At 28.6% G+C, this 23,325-nt stretch overlaps 4 protein-coding genes across 4 annotated transcripts; 1 reads left to right on the top strand and 3 right to left on the bottom strand.

Moving 5' to 3' along the window:
- Nucleotides 1–1,040: 1,040 nt before the first annotated feature.
- On the bottom strand, nt 1,041–3,752 carry LOC132952615 (phenylalanine--tRNA ligase beta subunit). The gene is made up of 11 exons (XM_061024950.1): nt 3,470–3,752; nt 3,358–3,413; nt 3,144–3,298; nt 3,010–3,076; nt 2,639–2,905; nt 2,399–2,578; nt 2,161–2,336; nt 1,813–2,101; nt 1,539–1,749; nt 1,316–1,474; nt 1,041–1,226 (listed from the first exon to the last, which is right to left on the bottom strand). The coding sequence occupies exons 1-11, from the start codon at nt 3,525–3,527 to the stop codon at nt 1,075–1,077; spliced, it is 1,770 nt and encodes a 589-aa protein (XP_060880933.1). The 5' UTR covers nt 3,528–3,752; the 3' UTR covers nt 1,041–1,074.
- Nucleotides 3,753–5,235: 1,483 nt separating this feature from the next.
- On the bottom strand, nt 5,236–8,097 carry LOC132952616 (pre-mRNA-splicing regulator female-lethal(2)D-like). The gene is made up of 5 exons (XM_061024951.1): nt 7,526–8,097; nt 7,026–7,162; nt 6,599–6,780; nt 6,377–6,531; nt 5,236–6,053 (listed from the first exon to the last, which is right to left on the bottom strand). Exons 1-5 carry the CDS (start codon nt 7,668–7,670, stop codon nt 5,503–5,505), a joined length of 1,170 nt encoding a protein of 389 aa, XP_060880934.1. The 5' UTR covers nt 7,671–8,097; the 3' UTR covers nt 5,236–5,502.
- A 147-nt stretch (nt 8,098–8,244) lies between these two features.
- Nucleotides 8,245–14,041, top strand: LOC132952614 (mitochondrial disaggregase-like). The gene is made up of 10 exons (XM_061024949.1): nt 8,245–9,000; nt 9,291–9,336; nt 9,417–9,610; nt 9,672–9,898; nt 11,221–11,335; nt 11,402–11,580; nt 11,637–11,798; nt 12,641–12,788; nt 12,861–13,072; nt 13,476–14,041. Exons 1-10 carry the CDS (start codon nt 8,745–8,747, stop codon nt 13,707–13,709), a joined length of 1,773 nt encoding a protein of 590 aa, XP_060880932.1. The 5' UTR covers nt 8,245–8,744; the 3' UTR covers nt 13,710–14,041.
- Nucleotides 14,042–17,828: 3,787 nt separating this feature from the next.
- LOC132953051 (uncharacterized) lies at nt 17,829–18,591 on the bottom strand. Its single transcript, XM_061025600.1, has 4 exons — nt 18,467–18,591; nt 18,312–18,419; nt 18,017–18,231; nt 17,829–17,941 (listed from the first exon to the last, which is right to left on the bottom strand). The coding sequence occupies exons 1-4, from the start codon at nt 18,589–18,591 to the stop codon at nt 17,829–17,831; spliced, it is 561 nt and encodes a 186-aa protein (XP_060881583.1).
- Nucleotides 18,592–23,325: the final 4,734 nt, after the last annotated feature.

The following is a 23,325-nucleotide window of genomic DNA, read 5'->3' as shown; positions in this document are numbered from 1 at the left end:
TTTTTTGAAAATTATTTTACATTCTGTGAATATTTTTTTACATAGAATGATTATTATATATTATTATTATTTGACCTAATATGCACATATTATCGCATCAAATATATTTTACCTATGTTAATAAAAATTTGTTTTGATATTTAAACAAGTGTAACAAAGTCCTAATTACAATATTAGTTTTTGGGGGACGGAGTGGCCGAGTGAACTACAGAGACGGTTCTGACGCAAACCGTTGCCAGTTCAAACCTATACCACAGGCGGCTTCTTTCTCTGGGTAGGCAACTGTCTAGAGAGTGAGGCCGCCATCCCCCGACCAGGCATGACAGAATCCTACGGGTGCCCAACTTAAAATTCTGCCAAACCTAAAAACTTGTTTCAACCTCCCCCTAAAAACAACAAAAAACAGCTAATAACCATAGTTGCCAAGTTCAATAAAAAAAAAAAAGTTTTCCAGGGAAAGATATCTATTCCTTATGGATAAGTTTTCAGCAGCTGGGGTTTGAGTACTATTGTTAGAAGTTTATACCAATATAAAGATTCGTTTGACTTCCAACTCAAAATAATTATATCAAGCCATTATATTACAGACATCAACAACTAAGAGGCCCATCTATAATGCAATGTAGTGATAATAGCAATTTTTTTTTTTATGGATTATTGGAATAATTTAATTTATTTGGGTATTACCAATGACAGTATGAAAAAAGCAAAGTTGTATTGAATCTACGTTCTTTAATATTTTAGAAGATTATAATACTGGTAATTTACAGACTTGCCTATTATATTATCCTAACCTGAATATTATCAAACATTAAACTTTTTACTCTTATATCTTGTGGTGTATGTAAAAACAGTCCGACTAATTAATGATAAGAATATTTGCTTAAACACATACACATTCACGCAATATTTTAAATGTTTATCAATCAAATTATAAAAAACTTTTAAAAAATAATGTTACTAAAAAGTAAAAACCTATATAAGTATTCATTTATAAAGAACAAGCTCATTGATAAAAACATAGGTTAAAATAAAATCAATTTGAATGATTAATAAACATTTTATTTATCATTTTTACAAAAATGGTTCAAGATTAATTTCAAATGCAGAACATGGCATGGTTAGTTCATAGGCAGTTATCACTTCAGGATGCAAAACACCCATTAATCCAATGACATTCCCTTGATAAATTATTTGTGCACAGCGACCTGGGAAGTAAGTCTCGTCTAAAATAAAAATTAATAATAAAATATTAGCACTTAATGTAATACATCTAATATTGATATATTAACAAATTATTATTTAATATTTTTACCATTGGAAGATTTAATTTGATAGGTACTGCCACTTTCAGAAGAAAATTTTACGTCTAACATTTGCATTATACGATCCATGAGGCCATGAACAATTTCAAATCCTGGGGTTTTACCATAATATATGGCGCACACATGTCTTTCATTACGAGCCCCCACTTCTATAATGAACGATTGAACAGTTAGCATAACCTAACCTTATAAATATTGCATGCAATTACTTACCACTGGTGTCATCTTTAAGTACCACATCTGTTACTTCAAACAATTTCATAGGTAGAGGCATTTTTTTATTAGCTGACGTTGTTTTCAAAAGTCCAGATAAAATATTAGTACGAGCAACTTGGAACTCCAATGTTTTTGGGTTACTTATGCATACAGTACGTTGAGTATCAAATGGTTTCCGGATTTTTGTCGAAACATCATCTTTTGAACACTAAAAAAAATTTAAATAATAATCAGTGTCTATAATGAACAAAGCAATAACTCACAAACTTACTAAGGAGAAAGTTAGTACTTCATTGAAGCCACAATATGCTATTTCATTCCTAATCTTATCGGACAGAGAATTGATGGGCAGTTGAGAACCTATCGTAGTGGTTTTCGGTAATGTTTTGGGTATATTGTTATAACCGTAAGCAATAGCTACATCTTCATACAAGTCACATGCATGGATAATGTCATGTCTAGTCGGAGGCACTTCGACAACAACCACATCAGATTCTTTCAAAACAGCCGATTTCAAACACATGGACGATAAGGCAGAGGAGAGGTTGTCTAAATTTTCACTACAAATAATTTCTTTTAGTGGGTATTCTTAGTATCTGTACCATAAATGGTATATTACCTGATCCCTAAATATGAATTCACTTTCTTCCGATTCACTGTTTCTTTGCGATATTTCAGTTCTGGGTACAATTTTACTGCCCCATCTGGGTATACAACTTCACACCTTTCTGCTGTATACTTATTTGAACAGTATTTACTGAACATGCACAAAACTGTGTCCAAAACAATATTGGCCTAAACAAAAAAAAAAAAGATCAAATTTACAATAACAACATTGGGGCAAGACATGAACATACTTTTTTTAAATCGGTTGCTGTACACTCAATGAAAATATTTTTGGTCTCTAAAGTAATCCTAGAATGATAACCATTAATAATTGGTGGCATCGATAGTACTACTCCATTATTATCTGTAATGACTGGATACACGCTGCTATCTTTAATAATACTCAAATATTGTTTCAATTGAGCATGTGTCTAAGGAGAAAAGTCAAGTAAATGTCAGATATCTAAGAGCTTTTAAATTAATTTATTTACTGAATAAATATCCATTAATTCTGCAGCACTGTGAACTTCCGTTTGATTCAATGCTTTGAATTTTATGTCTTCTGGCAGCAAAGCATCATACGTGAACGGTCCTTGAATTGTATCTAAATTATGAGTACCAATGGCAACAAGTGATCGCTTTCTACAAATATTCTGATGTAGTTTGTCTTGTAAGTCTATGAAACTAGCATATCTTGCTGCATTCAAAGTAACATCTCTCAGTACAGCTGCGACAACATAAGGCCGAATTTGTTTGGTCTATATCAATAAATAAATGTATGCAATGTAAAAGCAAACATCAAAATAAGGTGAATCATTTAAATCTATATTTAAATCAATATTTATAATAAAATTGTACTCACATTTGATTTAACAAGTACTTTTAATGGTTTTTTTGTCTGAATGACTTTATAATGGGGTAATTCCATCCTAAAATAATTTAAATAAAATGTTATGGAATTCATGAGGTTGATTAACTAGAAGTTTATTGGTTTACTTATTTTGAAACACAAGCAACGCGTCCACTAATCCTTCAAGACATAACAAATCATAACGGTTTGCCGGTATGTCAATTCTGTAAATCGTATCATCAGAAGCGCCTTCAGATTTAGACTCGCTTTGTTCTTTGGAGACCATTTGTTTTTCTGAAGTCTAAATTTGATCACTCCGTAATGGATATGTATTTGAATAATTATTAAAAAAATACTCACCACCTCGTCGAGTTCCAATCCATATGAAATGCACAAATTGTCAAACTCTTCGTCGGCTGGAAAAGAAAATACATTTAAGACATCAATCATCAAACGTATTGAAAATAATTACTGTATGTCGTTCCGAGCGCCTCGAAAAGTAGATCCCTTTTAATATTGATTGTCGGCATTTTCCGGTTCGATGAAGTAAAATCCTATTAGTTACGTACAACGATGGCTCATCAAGTGTGGATATTAATATATTAGTAGCTTTAGTAATTATGTATATAAATTGTACACTGCTAAATTGTATACTCAATACTGTGGTGTAGATAATATCATAGAATTTTGTGCCTACTGCAGCACGAATGCAAAATTTTTGATAGAAAAAAGCTGTTTGTGATGCGGTATTTTCGTGTGCTATTTCAGTGATAATAATATTATTGTTGTTTTGTTATTATCATTTATCACGTGTACATAATTATTATAAGCCGGTTGATAAGAAAAATCAAAGATAAGGACGGGCACAATATAAGATTCACAATTCCAGATATACCTTTCTTAAATCGCGGTAAAAATCAAAAATGTTCCTTTGTCATTTGACATTCGCTACTGAAGCATTTCACTATTTCACCATTTAGCAGCCAGCGTACTATAGTGTTGCAGATTTAATGTAAATTAAACAAGTATGACGTATAAAGAGTCTTAATTTACATCCTTATCCCTTAGACATAATAATATTATATTACCTAATAATATATAATCGTATAGTATATTATGTTACCTAACTATTAGGTACCTATATTATGTCCGTGATCTTTATTAAGGACGATTGAAATTTGATCACTTCCTTTTGTTCCACACATTTTTTCCATGTTAACTTCTCCTAGTGATATTAATTTTACAATTTTCCCTCTGTTCCTATTTACAGTTGCTTCAACGCATATTAATTATTTAACATTTATATATTTCAAAACTACTAAAATGTCTCTTCTAAAATACAAGGTTTTTTCAAATGGGAGAAATTTCACGCCAAGCAAACCAATTTTATTTCGATGAATGTTTGTTCCACAGGATTTATTATATAAACCATTTGGATCATGTTCAATTGTACATAATATTAACAATAATATTTTAGTCTTGAACTCTTAAAGTAAGATTAAGAAAATAAATGCGTGGAAAAACATTTGAACTGCATTTTTTGTTTATGAAAGCGGAGTACCTAATCTTGTGGTGGGGTTGATAGCGGTACAGTATCTTAATTAGTTGGAAAGTCAGTAGGTAACTCTTATTCAAAGTATAATGCAGATATTGTATTGTAGTTTATTTTAACGTGTTTTACAACCAATAGCTGTTATCATGGTCTAAAAAATTTCAATGACCGCTTAAAATTTTGTTTATCATTATTGTTTAAGTTTATCAAAAACAATTTTTTTTTAAATAAGTAAATATCTACCATTTAATTATTTATATATTAGTTATTTATTAATATTACGGAGAAAAAAAAATTTTAAAATCGGTTGAATATTTTAACCAATGTAAACAACTATAAAAGGGAGATATAAGTTATATACTATTAAATAAAATAAAAAACTGCACTACAATATCTGTATTATATTTTGAACTAGCTACTGACTTTCCAATTAATTAACAATATAGTGTATACTGCCAAAAAATTGAGCTTATATACTCGTTTGTATAAAAAAAATTGATTTTGAAATGTTTTAGTTTTTAACTCATTTTATATTAAAAGTATAATTGGTAAAGGTAAAATATGTTGAAAACTTGATAGTTCTAGAATAACACCTTAAATATAGAAAATATTGTTGCACTGTATTTTTCTATTCATTCATGTTAAAAGGCCTTTTTTTAATACCAAAATTTATTTTAAACCATAAAATTAACTTAGTGCTTTAATTAAAATTGTATTGAACAAAGAATCACATATTTTTAAGTCTTAAACAGTTAGTAGTGTCTAAATGCAAAATGTTGTTCTAAATATTAAAGTATAAAAACTATTGTATTATATTTCAATAAGAATATTTTTTTTTAAATTATTTATTCAAACCTAAACATAAAAAAATAAAGTTGAAAAATAATTCAATAAGTATTTTCTATCAACAATTCAACATTGACAAATTAAAAATAACATTAAAATAACAATATTTATGAACCATTTGGTAGTCCATTAACTACTTCAACAGGAGTCTCAACTTCAGTACTTTTGGGAAGCTCACTTTTTGACTTTTTATGAACTACTTCACCTTTACTATGAGGCCTCTTTTCAGACTTTTTTCTTTTATCTTCATTTTTACTACCATCTGATTTGTGTTTGCTTTTATGTACCTTAGGAGGTTGCCCACTTTGATCTGTACCTTCTGCTATTGCTGGTCGTATTTTTTTTACTTTGAGCTTATTACTTTTACTATCACTTAATTGCTTAGTATCTTTTGATTTGTTGTGTTTACTCGACTTATTATCAGGTTTAGTTTTGACCAATTGAGTTGGTATTTCAGTTTTTGATTTTGGAGATATCTCAGTTACATCATCTTTTTTAATACCGTTAACAATAGATATTGGATTAGTTTCTTTGTTTTCAGTATTGTTAATACTTTGAACAGAAGCTTTACATTTTTGAAGTTCATTCTGTAAGAAGTATATTGTACTCTGCATTCCTTCCACATCTTCATCTAAGTCTTGTAAAAATTCATCCAATTCTAGACAAAATAAAATAAATTTATAATATAGATATTGTATACAATATAAAAAATTCTAGGCAGAGACGGTCCAACTGAATTCAAAATAATTTGAAATACTAACAGAAACCGCAAAGTAAAATATTGATGCATTTTTTTCTATTATAAAGAGTTACAAAAAACAAACACAAACTATTGTAAAAAATAAAACATTTGTCGCTCCGCTAAAAATTTAAAATTAATAATACCCGTAAGCATAGTCAATTTATGTGACACACAAATTGACTATGCATACGGACATAAGGAATACAAATAAAATACATGAAAACATATTCAGGATTTACCTGATTGTGATTTTTTAACTTCTTCACCAAAGTTTTTCTGCAATGCTAATTCACCTTCAAGCTTAGCTACTCGGCCACTATTTACTAATTTACCAAGTTCTTCATTTTCCTGATACAGTAAACGACATTTTGCCATCAATCTTTTCCCAGTATTACTGCCAACATTTTTATTTGATATTGAATTTTTTTCAAAATTTTAACTAATGATAAAACTTAACTAACCTGTCGGGTGTAAATTTCCAGGCATTCAGTTCTCTCTGGGTTTCTTCTAGTCTAATTTTTGTAGCACATAGGTCTTGTCGTAATCTTTGAATCAGAAGATTTACAGCTGGATCTTGTAATGAACATTTGAGTGAAGATAATGAATTGTTTTGAATAGAATTTCGCATGGCTGACAATTGTGCCTAAAAATGAATACCTTAGTTTTATTAGAAAAATAATGGAAATCACAGTGCATAAATATAAATTGATAATAACAATAAATTGGTCAATATAATATAATCACAATATTTTAAATTTAGAATTTTTTTTTTTTTAATTGAATGATCTAGGTACATTAAAAAATCATAACTTTATAGAACACATGTCTATAAATTAAAAAAATTATTAATTTATATAAATTATAATCAGAATATGTCCAAATACTAACAGCATAATCTTGTATTTCTTGTTCTTTAATAGTCAATTTTCTTAGTAAACATTTCTCTCGTATAACTAATTTGCGAAAATCTTGATCTGTTCGCTCACTCTTGTCACACACTAGGTTACACCTAATACATATTGACGCTGAAAAAATTGTATATTTCAAAACAATCACGTCAATTAGATAATAATGAGATATAATAGGTGCTCAACTGTAGACCGATTGAGACAAATCAAACATGTTTTTTTACTTACGAACATGAACTCCCCAAAAAACACATTTGTAGTGACCTACCTTTAAAAGGTAAAATACCCACAGCCTGGAGGAAAAAGCTTAATTTGCAGTCAATGTGCCGAATAACAACAAAATCATAAATTTGTATTGTATATAAGTAACCGTAAAATTTAAATTAATTGTTTATCACTTTTTCGTATCAAGTATGTAAATAAAAATGCGAAAATGTAATTTTTGTATGCATTTTGCATATTGCAATGAGAAAATAGTACCTTCGTTCGCCTTTGCTTCTAAAACGCGAACGCGCGACATGGCGTTTTTATACATATCGACAATACGCTGTCGCGGCAATCGGACCATATTGTCATCATCAACGATGTCCACTTGCCCAAAACCTGTTCGATTCTCTTCGACCATATTTTCGCACAAAATCGCACCGAAATATAAAACGTTAAATTTAAGTAGTTATGAATACACTTCAAACGAAACAAGTAGACACTTCCATTAACAAACGGACGATTCTCTCAGTGAATTCATGGTTCATCTATCAAACACAACATACGTGGGGGTTACATATGTGTTCATAATATTGCAAGAGAAACTTGAATTTACTGGAAAAGCATTTCATAAGAACAGAAAAGTGTTACTTGTAATTTGTAACTTGTAAATGGTAATTTAAAATATAAATAACAGATCGGAAAACCTTGTTTTAAATACAACCAATTGGTATTTAGTAATAATTAGCAATTATAATAGTAATCAAGACAAGATTCAAGAATTCTGAACTCTGAAGTCTGAAGTATCAAGTAAGAACTAAGAACAACAACAACAATAATGTTCACTACTCAGAAGTAAAGTTGGTACAATTAATAATTAGAACAGTTGTTATGTTGAGGTTAAGTTCTTATCAACAGTTAGTTTTTCCATGCCCATGATTATGTTGAGATAATAACATTATGTTCTATGGTTCTATGATAATATAATTTTCTGTTATAAAATATTTATTATTGTTTAATGTTAATATTTTATTGTATCCTGACAATATTTGAGTAATCTGACGTTCTGTGGATGAATTATAGGATAATATTATAAATACTAAATAGTAATATAATTAGATATCTTAATTCGTGTTCTGTGTTTCTGTACCAACTGCATAATGTACTATATAATACTCCACGACATTCCACAGAGTAGATGAAATTATATTACAACTAAAATTATGTATGCCTAGTACCTACCTAATTTATTTTATTCTGTGCCTAAATCTTAAAATCATATGTGTTGTGGAAGTTTATGAGCCTTTACAGTTCAATTTACAACAAGTCTACCTTCTTTTATTTCTTATTCTTACTGTTCAATTCTTATTGATGTTCTGTCGGTAGTCTGTTGTAGAATGATATCATTTTGTTCATGATATTATGATAATGACACTGCAGCACATATTATTATAATCATAACCGTTGGTCGACACTTTAATTGAAGTAAAGTAAAATGAGTATCCGAAACGTTTTCAACAGAAATCTAAACTTGAAGTATTTATGGGTTAAATACCTTGTTCAGCGGAAAATATGTCGACAATTAAGTATACAAAGTGTAAAATATGAAAATTATCCAAATGTCCGCTGTTCAAACATACATGTAATTGGAGACTGTGTGCTTCACAAAAACAATACTACTACTTCTGTATTTCCTTCGTGGAAATGGTTGTTAGCGATTTCACTTTTATATGCTGGGTACGATAGTGAAAGTGAGTTAAAAATTATTGTTGTTGTTTTGACTTGCAATTTTGAATCATTTTACTTTATTAATTTTACTCCAAAATTACATCTGCATAATACAATTTGTTAACAAAATGTTAAAAATTAATTTAATGTTGCCATAAAATAATTATAAGTGGGTATTGCTATTTTATAAATATTTCCAATGCTGAACACATTTATATGTATATGATAAACCAGTGCTTCAGAAACAATTTTTAAACAAACCTATGTTTTGAGTACAAACTCTGATGTGGCTGATGGGTTGTATTTTTTGTAGATATATTTGACCTGATCAACCAAGGATCAGCAGAAGAATTAACTAGGTACACTATCTTTTTATATAGTTATTATTATTAGAAATGCTGACATTTTAACTCGATATTTTGAAAAATGTCATTTTCAGATTTTTAAAAGATAATTCTAAGGCAGCTAATAAAATTCATTTATTTGGATGGGCTCCGTTACACGTGGCTGCATCGAATAACAAATATGAGCACTTGGCAGTTTTATTAAAATCTGGAGCAGATCCGAATTTAAGTGATGGTTTTTCAAATTGTATAAATGTTGCTCGGAAGAGAAACATTAACCCTTTAGATGGTAAATACATAATATATATTTGTTTTCTTAAGAATAAAATAAAATAATTTTTTTGTTTCAGTTCAATCAATAAGAGAGAATCATTTTATGCATAATTTTAATGTTAATGCAACATTTCAAGGATTTACTGCTTTACATTATGCAGCATTATTAAATAATATTGAATCATTAAAAGTTCTAATGGATCATGGAGCTGATCCCAATTTAAAATCAGTCTCTGGCCATAAACCAATAGATTTGGTTACGGACATAACAATTTATGAACTTCTTACTGATTATGAAAGCGATGTAGATTTTAATGTATTGTTCAGTAAAGATATCCAAAAACCAAAATATTCTGTGCTTTATAGTATTTGTTGACTTCTTATACACACACCTATTATTAATGTATTGTAGCCAATTATTTGTATTATACATTACCAAACTATACAGTATGTCCCAGAAGTCCCGTATCACCCTTAGTATCTCCGTGGAAAATCAATAATATATTTAAATGCAGTTTTTTTTTCAGTCATAAGTATGGAAATTCTGGATAAATAGCATATTTGATTTTTTTTTTTTCAAAAGTTCAAAAATTTTTTTATGCAAATAAGTATTTTAAATTTCCAAGATAGCCATTTTGATGATTGTATTTTTTAAAACAGTTCAAAAAAAAAAATTTCAATTTAATTAAGTTAGGGCTAATAATTATTATTTTGAATTTCAGCCAAAATATCAACATTCCATTTCTGATTAAAGCATGTGGATCGTATTTTGCTAATGACGTATGCATAGGTAACATAACTATAATTTTTAGGAATTCATAATAACAATTAGCTCTAACTTGGGAAATTTTCATTATATTTTAATTTTTTTTTTTGAATTGTCTTAAAAATACAATCAATAAAACGGCTATCTTGGAAATTTAAAAAACTTATTTGCCTAAAATTTTTAATAGTTTTTGAATTTTTGAAAAAAAAATATCAAATATTATGCTATTCAATCAGAATTTTCATACTTATTACTGTAAAAAGAACTGTATTTAAATATATAGATTTTTCACGGAGATACTAAGGGTGATACGGGACTTCTGGGACCTACTGTATAGTAATTTAACTAAGTATTTATTAATTATATTTTTAAATCACCAGCAACCTAAGTTCCCTAATAGATTAATAAGTATTTACTAGTCTTAACACAATAATAGTTCATTTTTATTTTTTATTTTATTTTCATTTTGTTTTACCTGTTTTTATTAATTCAAATTTATTAAGATTCAAAAATTATTTATTAAATTAATGATTTCAATATTTTTTATCAAAATTGAAAATATTACTGACATAACAGATATTGGAAAAATATTTTATGGTCATGATATAATAATAATTGTTCAACAATTATTATAAATTATTAGCCGTGTTAAAATAGTTAAGTGTACGTGTAGGTGGTAGATTAAAATTGTATAAGATTTTTTCTTATTCTCCACTGTTCTATTATTTTCTTTTTACAATATATTAAATGGTAGCAGTTTTATTTTAATAATAACTGATGAAAAAAAAATGGTTTTTGGATATATCATAGTTATATCATATTTTTTAATTTTAATAATAATTTAAAATAATACTTTTCAGTTTGAACTTATCAAAAAAAAAAAGGAAGCAGAAATACGAAAAAATTTTCCGTTAGAATTAAGATTGAAACAAAAAATTATTGGCCAAGAAAATGCTATTAATGAAGTCTCGTCAGGTTGTATGAATAATACATTTGTTTTTACTACCTATTATTTATTATTATACTTAAATTTCTTATTAGCTATTAGACGTAAAGAAAATGGTTGGACAGATGATGAACATCCATTAGTTTTTTTGTTCCTCGGTTCATCTGGCATTGGCAAAACAGAATTGGCTAAACAGATTGCTAGCTACCTACATAAAAACAACAAAGATGGTTTCATTAGACTTGATATGTCTGAGTACCAAGAAAAACATGAGGTTTGTAAAAAAAAGGCTTAAAACATATACATATTAATATAATTTTTATATAATAGGTTGCCAAAATGATTGGCTCTCCACCCGGTTATGTTGGATATGATGATGGTGGTTACCTTACAAAACAGTTAGCTAAAAATCCAAATGCTGTAGTATTGTTTGATGAAGTTGATAAAGCTCATACAGACATATTGACAATTTTGTTACAACTGTTTGATGAGGTAAGATACATATTTACTAAACCTTCATATTGTGATGTCACTCATGTTGTACTATATGATTTTTTTTAAAATAACTTAACTATTCACTTTCCATATGTTATCAACTATGGTTCTTTTTTCTTTTATTTTTAAGATAAGCCTAGACATCTAGGCCATTGGTTGAAAATGTTTACTTATATTTTGTTTGTTTTATTCTAGTTATAGTTATAAAAACATACATATAAATACATAATATTTTGAACAAATTTATCACTTAATCATCTTAAGTATAATACATTAGTATTTGCAATTTTTAAACTATTTATACTTGCATATACATGTCTGTATTATTACTTTTGTATTAGGATAATCATTGACAGTTGGCATTTATGTCACAGCATGATAACTATTCAACCTAAATATACAATTTTGAATTGGTTTTAAATTGTCAAGTTGTTTTAACATTCTGTTGTCTATTTTTTTTCACTTTGTATTGTGTTTTTTCTCTATTCAGATTTCAGATCCTTCTATTTTGTTCCAATTTTAGTACTTTTAATACTTTATCTTTGCACTGTTTTCACACGCACAAATTTTTAAGTTATCTACTATTTTGTTGTTACTTTTGTATTTTTCTACTTGTCTGTCTACTTCTTATTTGCCACAATACTTTTGTAATAAGCCTATATGCAAGTCATATTAATGTTTATATCCAAAATAGTATTTATTTTGGAATGGCCTTTTTATATCTTAAAGTGTTCTATTTTACAGTGAATTAATAAGCAATTATCTATCCCTAATTTATGGATGGCTAAATAAATAATATGATTATGATGAATATTATGTTAATGTAAATTTTTTTATAGGGCCGTATAACTGATGGTAAAGGAAAGACGATTGTGTGTAAAAATGCCATATTTGTTATGACATCAAATTTAGCTAGTGAAGAAATTGCAGAGCATGCTTTAGAACTAAGAAATGAGCAACATCAAAATAAACTAATTGAAGATAGTCGTGAGAACTGTTTTTTTTCTTTCATAATACATTTTTTAATTGTTCTATATTTATAAATATCATTCAATTTAGGGTTATCGGATAAAAAAATTGAAAAACATGAAGAGGTTGTAACATTTATCTCCAAAAAATTCAAAGATCAAATTGTAAAACCTATTTTAAAAAAACACTTTAAACGAGATGAATTTTTGGGTCGTATTAATGAAGTGGTATACTTCCTTCCATTTTCAGAAATGGAATTGAAATTTATTGTTCAAAGAGAATTGCAATATTGGCAAGAGTTGGTATGTTGTAAACTCGTTAATATTTCTGATGATTAATGGAATTAATATAATTAATATAGTAGTATTCAATATATAGTCTAATAATAAGCAGTTTGAACCATCTCCGTTTTTATGCAAGGATTGTTCTTTAATCTAAACTATGATCTATTTCTACAATTGTTAAAATTATAGAAAATAATAATTCGGTAGAGAACAATATTCTTTTGGTTATAACAAATATGAAATATTTATAATGAAGGTAGTAATAGTTTCATTTTATTTTACTCATTAATATATAGGCACTTAACTCATAAAATGGAGAAATTTTAAATGTTCAGCAAAAATAGTATGGTCCTGTATAGTGTATACTATGAACCGTCTTTCCTGTCTGGCTCAAATTTAATTTAACTTATATTTTTTTCAGGCTTTGAAGAAACATAGCATACAAATCGAGTGGGATAGTGCTGTTGAACATGTAATAATTGGTGCATATGATGTAAACTATGGTGCTAGGTCAATTAAACACGAAGTGGAAAGGTCTGTAGTATCTCAACTAGCTAAAGCACATGAAAAAGGATTGCTTAAAAAGAATACTGTAGTAAAAATTGAAGCAGATATTACCAAAGGTGATCACGGAAATATCTTCCTAAAGATTTAATAGGAATAATCTTTTAAATACTGACAAGAGTGCTTAATTTTTGTTTGATTGTGATATTATTTTATTTGTTAGTTCTTCAGTTTCACATATTACACTATATAAATAAATGTGATAATTATGATACTATATTATATTGTTAAAAAATATTATTACCTTAATTATAATATTTATTCTTTTTACCTATTTTCAAAATTGATGACTTTTATAGCCATTTGTTTTTAGTGTGTACCAAAAATCACTGATATATTTTCTTTTTTTTTTAAATTTTCCAACGGGTTTGACTATTATGTGTATCTATATCACATTATTATTAAAGACAACCAATTATATTATATTATAAACGTTTTTGCTTTTACATTTATATGTTGTAGTACTATATAAATTATATAGGTACTTTAAAAAACAAGAAAAAAAATCTAGATGATATAGGTACCGCGATGTCTGATATGTACCACGTATCTACTGCTTTTTTAGAATATGTTCAGATAGAATATTAATGGAAAATAATGGACCCACAAATTAAATTTACACTGGGGGCCCATATAGTTCTAGCTATAATAAGGTACTGCTGCAGGAACGTATATAGGGTGACTTACCGTGTGCTCTTTCACGTCTTTCACTCTCTGCGTCACCGCCGCGGTCTAGTCTGATGCTCTTCGGCTGAGAAGCGGGACCGGAATCTGTTTTAAAATTTGTATATTGTTCCCCGTGAAAAAATTCTAGATAAGCTATTGGTAACTACGTATTTAAAATAGGTAAAGTACGCTACGATTCCTAAAAAATTCACATTTTTATAATAGTTTAAAGCCCAATTATATTGTATATTATATTGTATTAAATTATTAATAATTATTTATTGACAAACGTAACTATTTATGTAGCCATACGTCTATAAAATCCTAATTTTAGCATGGTTTTACATATTTGAAATTTTATTAGATTGTCAATTGTCATGTTTCAAAATAGATATCACTAACCAAAATAGTGTAAAACCGTCGTTTCTTATCTAGACACAATCTGTTTGTCGCCTAAAGACGTCTGATGCAGTACTCGTATTTATTTTTTTCTGATATTTTTAATTTTAAAATATTTAATTAAAAATGAACGCGGAAATGCTAGTATAATTAGTGATAGACCAACCATGGTTGTATGATATGAGCATGAAAAAGTAGTGATCACGCATATAAGGAGAGTGTATGAAAAGAAATTGCATCCATATTGAAACAACCAGGTAAGTAATAAATAAATAAATAAACACTAGATAATAATTAATAATTACCTAGATTTGTATGTTTTTATAATGCAAAAATATGTATTTATACGACCAAAATATGTACATGAATATGTGCTAAAAAAGACTCTAAATATGTAACTATGCTTAAAAATTGAATCGCGGGCATGCCCCCCCCATTTTTTTTTTTAAATTTACTATTTAATATGAATATATTTATACCTATTGTCTAATATTGTCATAAATACCTATAATAAATTATAGATGTATATTTTTGATCAACTGAACTATTTGAATCAAATTCACAAGGACTACTAGGACACTATATACTACTAGGAATTTTAAATTTTGACCTCTTCAATCGTGTACTGATTTTTAAAATTATATTTAATTTTACTTACAGTAAAATAGTGTAAAAAAACATGGACCAACATGCGAGATTCTTATAGGCGAAAACAAAAGTTTATTCTATTGTATCCGAGATAGAATTAGACAGTTTGAAACAAACACAAAAACAGCCATTATTCGAACCAATACCACAGTCAAACTTTAATCTACAATCTCCGATGCATGATTTTCAAATTCCATCCAAAAACCATAGATTGTATACACTTCAGCATTCTGAAAATAATCAAGAGACATCTAAGCAACCAGTTTTTTTCAAAATTTCCAACCAGGTACAGATACAAACTAAAACAACTAAACAATTTTTTTTGTAAGTATTTTTAATTTATGGCGTGCTAGTAAGAATTTGAATTTTTTAAAGAATATTATTTTTTTCAAAAGGTTTCATTTAAACAATTTGTTTTTTCTAAATAATATATTTTATATTTTATAACAGATTTATGTACATTATTCCTTGTTAAAAAGAATGTTTTCATTTTTATTACAAGGTTTCTTTTTATATTTGAAGAACAAGACATTTGTTTTATCTTCTAAGTATTTATTATATCAGCGGCGTATTTAGGAATTGCTAAAGGGATGGGATGAGGCACTGAATGACATATGACATCCCCCTTTGAGGTTTCCTATATTTACTCACTACATACTGTAAAGTTTACACAACATTTAACACCAATTATTAATCATTAATTTTAGTGAATAACAATAACATATTGATTATTTTTCATTAGATTTGAAATAAATTTCAATTTTTAATTTACACTCAAAAAATATTCTTAGAGAATTAACTCTTTAACAATTACCATCCTACTATCACCACCTATGTCCAATAACACAATAATAAATTTAGTACAAAAATAATAGTATCATAAATATTTATTTTTACTACAATAATTAATAATAATAATTAGTGTACTACAACCGTGTCTAGCTGGTACGTTGAGTGTAACCCGCATCTTATACAGAAAACGCCTCATTTATGACATTGCGGAGTTCAGTGTCGTAAATCGTAATAATAACAGTCTTTTAATAACCTTATAATTGATTTTTTTCTTACTGTATGTACAAAAATAAAAAATGAAAAATACATAGTAAATACTAAAATGATTGACGATTCAGTGTCTATATATGTATACTTGAATTCTTTAATAATAACAAAAAAAAAATACCAAGGGGGGATTGATTCCCCAAATTCCCCCCCCTAAATACGCCGCTGTATTATATACATTAATATATATTATATTTATTAAGTGTTACTAAAAATTAATTTAAGTGTTACCTGAACACAGTCGCTTAAAATTGCGTTGCGCAGTCATAGTTATGGAATAGCTGTCATTTAAGGTTTCTCTATAAATTAAGTGGTGGATAGACCACTCTTAACGGGCCCGTAAACTATGATTTTTTTTAATCATTTCTAAATAAAAATAATAATGGAATCAAATTTTAGATTCTGAGGGAAGAAAATGAGAAAATCGATTTTGGTTTTTAGTGCAACTTTTAAACAAATTACCGTAGATACATGCAATTTTGACTGAATGTTTATATTAGCATTTTCTATACACTATAGTAATTTTCAAATATTTTGACTTATTTTGAGTTGTTTACGAATATTTTCAGTTTCCATTTTCTTCTATAAATATCAATAAAAATTTTTGGGTAGAAAAGCGTGAAAATTTAATGCAAGGCTCCTGATATATTGTTACAATAGCAGTTGAAAAATATTAAAAATACATAGGCACAATTTTTTTATAAGTATTTAAAGTTCGAATTTTGACAACATTTGTCAAATTTAAAATTTAATAATTATTTTGTAGTTAAAAATGTATTAAACTTTATAAAGTTTTATAATTTTATAAAACTTAATAAAAACATTAATTAAAATACAACTTAATTATTATAATATAACTGCATCCAATTACAGGCAAATCATAATTTTTTAAACACGAATATAATGAAATTAAATAATTACATAGTTAAATAGGTACATAGTAAATGTTGTCTATTCCCAGGAAAGTTTTCCTGCTGACAAACAAAAGAAATTTTTATATTTGTCCCGATTTTTGAGCGAATACCTAACCTTTTTGACGATTTAAATATGTTATGAGCCCTGCAGGTATAGATGCACTTGACGAAACTTCTCTGCTATGAACGTCGGTGGCATCTTCTTTAATAAAATTGTGGAGTATACAAGTTGTCATTACAATGGTATGGGCATTTTGTGGTAATGCATTAAATCTTCTACAATAGATTCTAAACTTCGCCGTTAATTGACCAAAAGCATCCTCGACAACCTTACGTTCTTACGTGCTCTTGAAAGACGATAATTGAATTTTTTTTTATTCTGATTTCATGCACTTGCGGTCCTGGATAAGGTCTCAACAAATATTTTTTTAGTGGAAAAGCCTCATCTCCTATAATTACTAGAGGTAATTTTTCATTTGTACTTGGCAGATATTGTTCATTTGGAATATTTAATTTATTCTTCTTTAAAGCTTTTCAAAATTTGAATTTGAGAGAATTCCACCATCACTATTTTTACCAAATGCTCCTATATCGACCGCTAAAAATGTATATTGTGCATCTACAAGGGCAAGCAATACTATGGAGAAGGTTTTTTTATAATTGAAGTAGAGTGATACACTATTCGGAGGAGCTTCGATAACGACATGCTTACCATCCAACGCGCCTATGCAATTTGGGAAGTTCCAAATTTCCCAAAATTCTTTGGTGATTCGCTTCCAATCTTCTTCTCCAGGAATAGAAAGATATTCGTCTTTCAATTTTGAAATAATCGCACTGCATATTTCGAGTACAATTAATTGCACTGTTGAATGCCCCAGTCTAAAGCTAAATGCAATTGTTTGGTATGAGACACCAGTTCCCAAGAATCTAAAAAATACACGTAAAATGAAAAATATTTTGTTGCGGATTAATATATTATTAAAATATTAAATGTCATATTATTATACCTTAGGCAAACGTCTAATTTTTCTTTTGGAGGTATCGCTCCTCGAAAGTGAGTATTTTGTTTTGTTATACTATTTTCAATTTTTAAAAAAAGTACATTAAACTGGAACCTGGTCATTCGAAAATATTTAAAAAATTTTCCTTGTGATCCTCCAACATTTTACATAAAGTCACATATTCTTCATCAATTTTTCTTTTCTTCAAAATGTCATGAACCCAAATAGAACATTTTTTACTCGCCACGTGGTCATTATTTTCATCTTCATCGAGCAATAATACCATCATGACCAAATCTTTATTCGATAAATTTCTAAACATTTTAAAACACTACTAAAAAGTTTAGTCATTTTGAATTAAATAACTAAACGTGTAGACAAGTGCGCGTCGTACAGTACTACTGTCGTTGTCGTCTTGCCGATGTCGGCCCTATGTGTATTGGACACATTTTTGCAGTGTCGTGTCGTATCAGCGTGAATCGCACTTAACAATGCACGAACGACGTCCATGACGGTTACGTCAATGTAATCCTAAAGGATTTTGTCGTCATACTCACGGTAAACCATCGTGAACAATTTGTGTGTGAAATGCGTTTGGACACGGAATTGCAAATAATTAATACAAAATTACAATTTCGTCCTAAGCTTTCACCGAAAATTACAAATATTTCCCAGGTGCAGTGTTATTATTCTAGTCAGTGGTTCTACAATATAATCTGATCAGCGTTAAGATTTCGGGCTGATTATTTTTTCAAATCCTTTATTACCAACCTATTGATATCTATGTAGGTTCCAATGCAGAGTGTCCCGTTAGGATATCATCATTAGCCGTAGAGGGGGACTCCCCATCCGGACAAAAATTGATTTTTTGTTGTTTTACCTATTGTAATATTTGCATAAGAATTAATAACATGCAAAAGTCTATATCAATGACGTTTATTAATTACATAATATTATTAGTAGTTCGCAACACAACTTCGTAACGAACACTGAATTGATCATAATCTTATAATAGCCTCATTGGGTCGGCCGCGGTACAAGTCATTAGCGATAGCCGATAACGATGTATAAAGATATCCCATCTCCCCATTAAGAAAAAACTACTACTTAAACTTAATTACGTACATCAAACAAAGTTTGATCTCAAACTCCGGAGTGTCCAGGAGGCAGATGGGGTGGAAATGTATTTGAATAGTGATAACATCAGCTAATATCACTTTCCTGGCACTGACAATTCAACAAGTGATGGAATAGAACTTTGTCCACCTTGAACATATGTCCTCTGATAATGCTTAATCCCAGTCAATTTTCAGACCACACAATTGCTGTACAAAGATCTTCCCTTTGATTAGTACTGGTCGTGAACTATACACACTATAATAGTGTATATTGATATCTGATAACAAACTACGTTTAGTCATTCGCTTTGGTGGAGACGGTGGAGTCAATGGTTTCATAGCAAAGCAAAAACTATCTGTGCTTGGTTGCCATAATAAACCCAACGCACTCACTGAGTCAGATTCTGACAAGGTTACAATGTAATTATCATCAGTGGTGGTATTTAACCAGGACAACAGTGTTGATGAATTTGAACACCACTTCCTTAAGGGTAAATTGTGCGTTGTTCGTACACTGGTGAGTTTTTGAAAAATCTCATGACATTGCTCAACCGTGTCGGCTCCTGTCAACAAATCATTAACATAGAAGTCCCTTTGGATGATTTTTGCTAGGTCCGGATCGTTACATGTGTTCTCTAACTGTACTAAGCATCTGGTCGCTAAGTATGGTGCCGTTTTAGTACCATAAGTTACTGTTCTCAACATAAACTCTTGATGGTTGTTACTTGTTAGTTAGCTGTGAACGATAAACAATTTTTTGGAGATGATAATCGTCATCGTTAACTAATATCTGCCGATACATTTTTTCAATGTCTGCTGTGAGGGCTACTTGATGGATTCGATAACGTAACAATGTGGAATACAACTTTTACTTTTTAACTCGTTTATGCCCAGGCTTGTTAATTGGTACAACTGAAAGGTTACAACGCGAGTTCCAACTAATGCAAAATTGGGCAAACGTAAATTGCGCCCAACGAAGAGAAACAATTGTAAATTGCGCCCGGTATTTTTCAGGTATAAAATTCTGTGTAGTAAATTGCGCCCAATAGACATTTACTAATCACTAACCTTGGTTAAATTCGTATCCTGAACAGTTGCTATGCTATGGAGTATTTTTGCTGGTCTTTCACAGTCTTCGATTGCTTTCCGCTTTGCACTAGCGGACTCAATTTTTCGTTGTAATTTTTAAATATCTATTTTATAAATGTGATTCCCATTTTTTTCAGTTATGTTATTTTTTTTTCCTATTGTTTTCAAAAATGCTTCACACGTTTTTACACTACATTGCCACTTTGTTTCACCCGAAGACAACTCACGTTTTAATTTTGAAAATTTATAAGTTTGGTAGATTATAACATCATTTTTTTTCTGGCTAATCTAGTATGTCTGGCTAAAACAACAGTATTTTTAAATTACACATAATAGGTAACGATGAATTCAAGATCACTTAGATACTATGGGCGCAATTTACTATACGCATTTTAGACCCCCGAAAAGTCCCGAGGGCAATTTACTATAGTATTTTTACTACCTGCTTAATGTTGGCGCAATTTACAAGCGCCCGCAAAATTACTAGGTACCTAATTAATATTATTATTGTCAAGGAAATTCAGAATATAATAAGATAGATAATAATTTAATATTTACTACTTACCTTACTCAAAGTATTTTAATATACTTTATTACGAAATAGTTTATACAAGGTGATTAGACGATTCACCTGCAAGCATGCCCGTTGCCCACTCCCTCTTTCTTCTTCAATAACGCAGTTATTTAAAATATGATTTTTGAAAATATTTTGTTATACTTAGACTATATTTTAAAATTCTTGATATTTTTTTTTATTACTTGAGGAGTGTCCTGTAGAGATATAAAATTCTGTTTTTTAAATGACTGTAGAATTGTCGGATTTTGATGACTATATTTTTATCTGAAAGAAGAAGACTTCCTACAGCCCGCATCGATCTCTGATTTTGTATTTTGTATTTCAAATAATCGTATTAAAACATTTGTAAAAAAAATGCTTTTTATCTTGTATTTTTTTAGACATACTATTATAAAGTTTGAGAATAAAATATTGAAAAAAAGAGGTCGATGCGGGCTGCAGAATATTTCCCTCTAGCAATTAAAAAAAAAAAATATGAAATTTTCAAATTTGGTTGATTTTACAAGGCGGTATCGTTATTTCCGCAGAGTGTATTTTTGAGGACAAAATGGCATCGGCACAGGGCGCTTTAATAGCTGAGAAACCACTCGTACGAATTTCGAATTTTGTTCTTTGACAATTATACCTACAACCATACTACAACAGACCCATAACAGATTAAATTTAATTTGTCATTAACAGACCGATGTGAATATGTGATAAGACGTGATACTTATCTGTAGTGATACCGCACGCCACCCGCACCCATAGAGTAATACCACAGAATAGATTAAATCAGAATGGACACTTCTGCCGCCTGAAAAACAGTCCGCCATATTGAATGCAAGCACCAGATTGACCACAAACTGAATATTAATGTTTTTTCAATTTTATGTTGCTTACGGTGACACTGTTGTAACGATGTTTACAATTTACTTTCCAATCTCCTAACCAAACATTTTACATTTTACCGCCGTTGTTGTTGTTTGGATGTCGCGGCTTTTTGTACCTTATTATATGGTTTTAAAAATTTTTGACTGTAATTTTCAAGTTTACTGAATTGTTCACTTGCATTACTGTGTAACTTTGTTAATTTATTCACAATGGAGTTTATTGTTAATAAACGGGCCAAACAGTATTCAAAATGTTGTTTGATCAATTGTAAAAGCCATCTGAGTATTTCATTTTTTTTTTAATCAAATTTCTATCAAGTAGTTATTGGCGATCATAAACTTATCAAATTGATCTATATTCCGCTCATCTCATCTGAAAATACTTATAACTTCTTAACAGAAACTTGATTTTAAAAAAAATGAAATACTCAGAGAATATGATTATAAAAATGTGTGGTCTCAATTAAAAATGTAAAAAGTTTACAAATTATAACGTTAATAGCAGGTACATAAAAATAATATTTTGTTCAGAAATGTTATAAAATTACATCAAATTATATAAGGTTAATTTAAGGTAAGTTTAAACTTTTTCAAATAATCAGTGTTAACACAATTTATGGATCACTCGGTATTATTGGAATATAAAAAGTCATGTAAAATATTATTTTTCACAATATGATATTAAAAATGTATGTTGACTTGTAAAATAGAAAAATACTTAGAATGATAAAAATTGTAAAAAGTATTTTTATAGATTTTAAAGAAGATATTAAGAAGACAAACACTTGCATTTTTTAAATATCTGATTTTCTTAATTGTATTCAATTTTGAAATAAAAATAATCTATTATTATTATTATTATTATTATTACTACTAAGTAACTCTTTTTATTACTTGTTTATAAAATAAATTATTACTCAATGATGAATTATGTTTTATTTGTATCCTAGAAGTGTGTCACCTATATTCTTTAATTATATCAAATTAGTGTATATTTTTTTAATTCATTAAAATCTATTATTGATTTATAGTTGTGTTACATTTGGTTTATACCAATATTATAATTATTTAAAATATAGTACAGAAAAAACCAGTATTTTACCACATAAATTATTGAATTTATTTTGAATATTATATATTTATGTGTAATACATTTTAACATCTTGTTGGATATTTATGAGTTAATCCAAATCTCAATAACGTTACCAAATTACCAAATATGGTATTTAAAAAGAAAAGAAGAATATTAAATAATCTGTTAAATATAAATACAAATATCTTGAAATTTGAATCATACATTCTAAAACAGATCAGTATTTTGATGCATTGATCAGCTTTTTAGAACAAAACCCATAATGGAACCG

Source organism: Metopolophium dirhodum, chromosome 9 (genome assembly GCF_019925205.1).
Source record: "Metopolophium dirhodum isolate CAU chromosome 9, ASM1992520v1, whole genome shotgun sequence".
In the NCBI taxonomy this organism is placed as follows: Eukaryota; Metazoa; Arthropoda; class Insecta; order Hemiptera; family Aphididae; genus Metopolophium; species Metopolophium dirhodum.
Note: the sequence above shows the minus strand (reverse complement) of the source record. Positions and strands in the feature narration are given on the sequence as shown.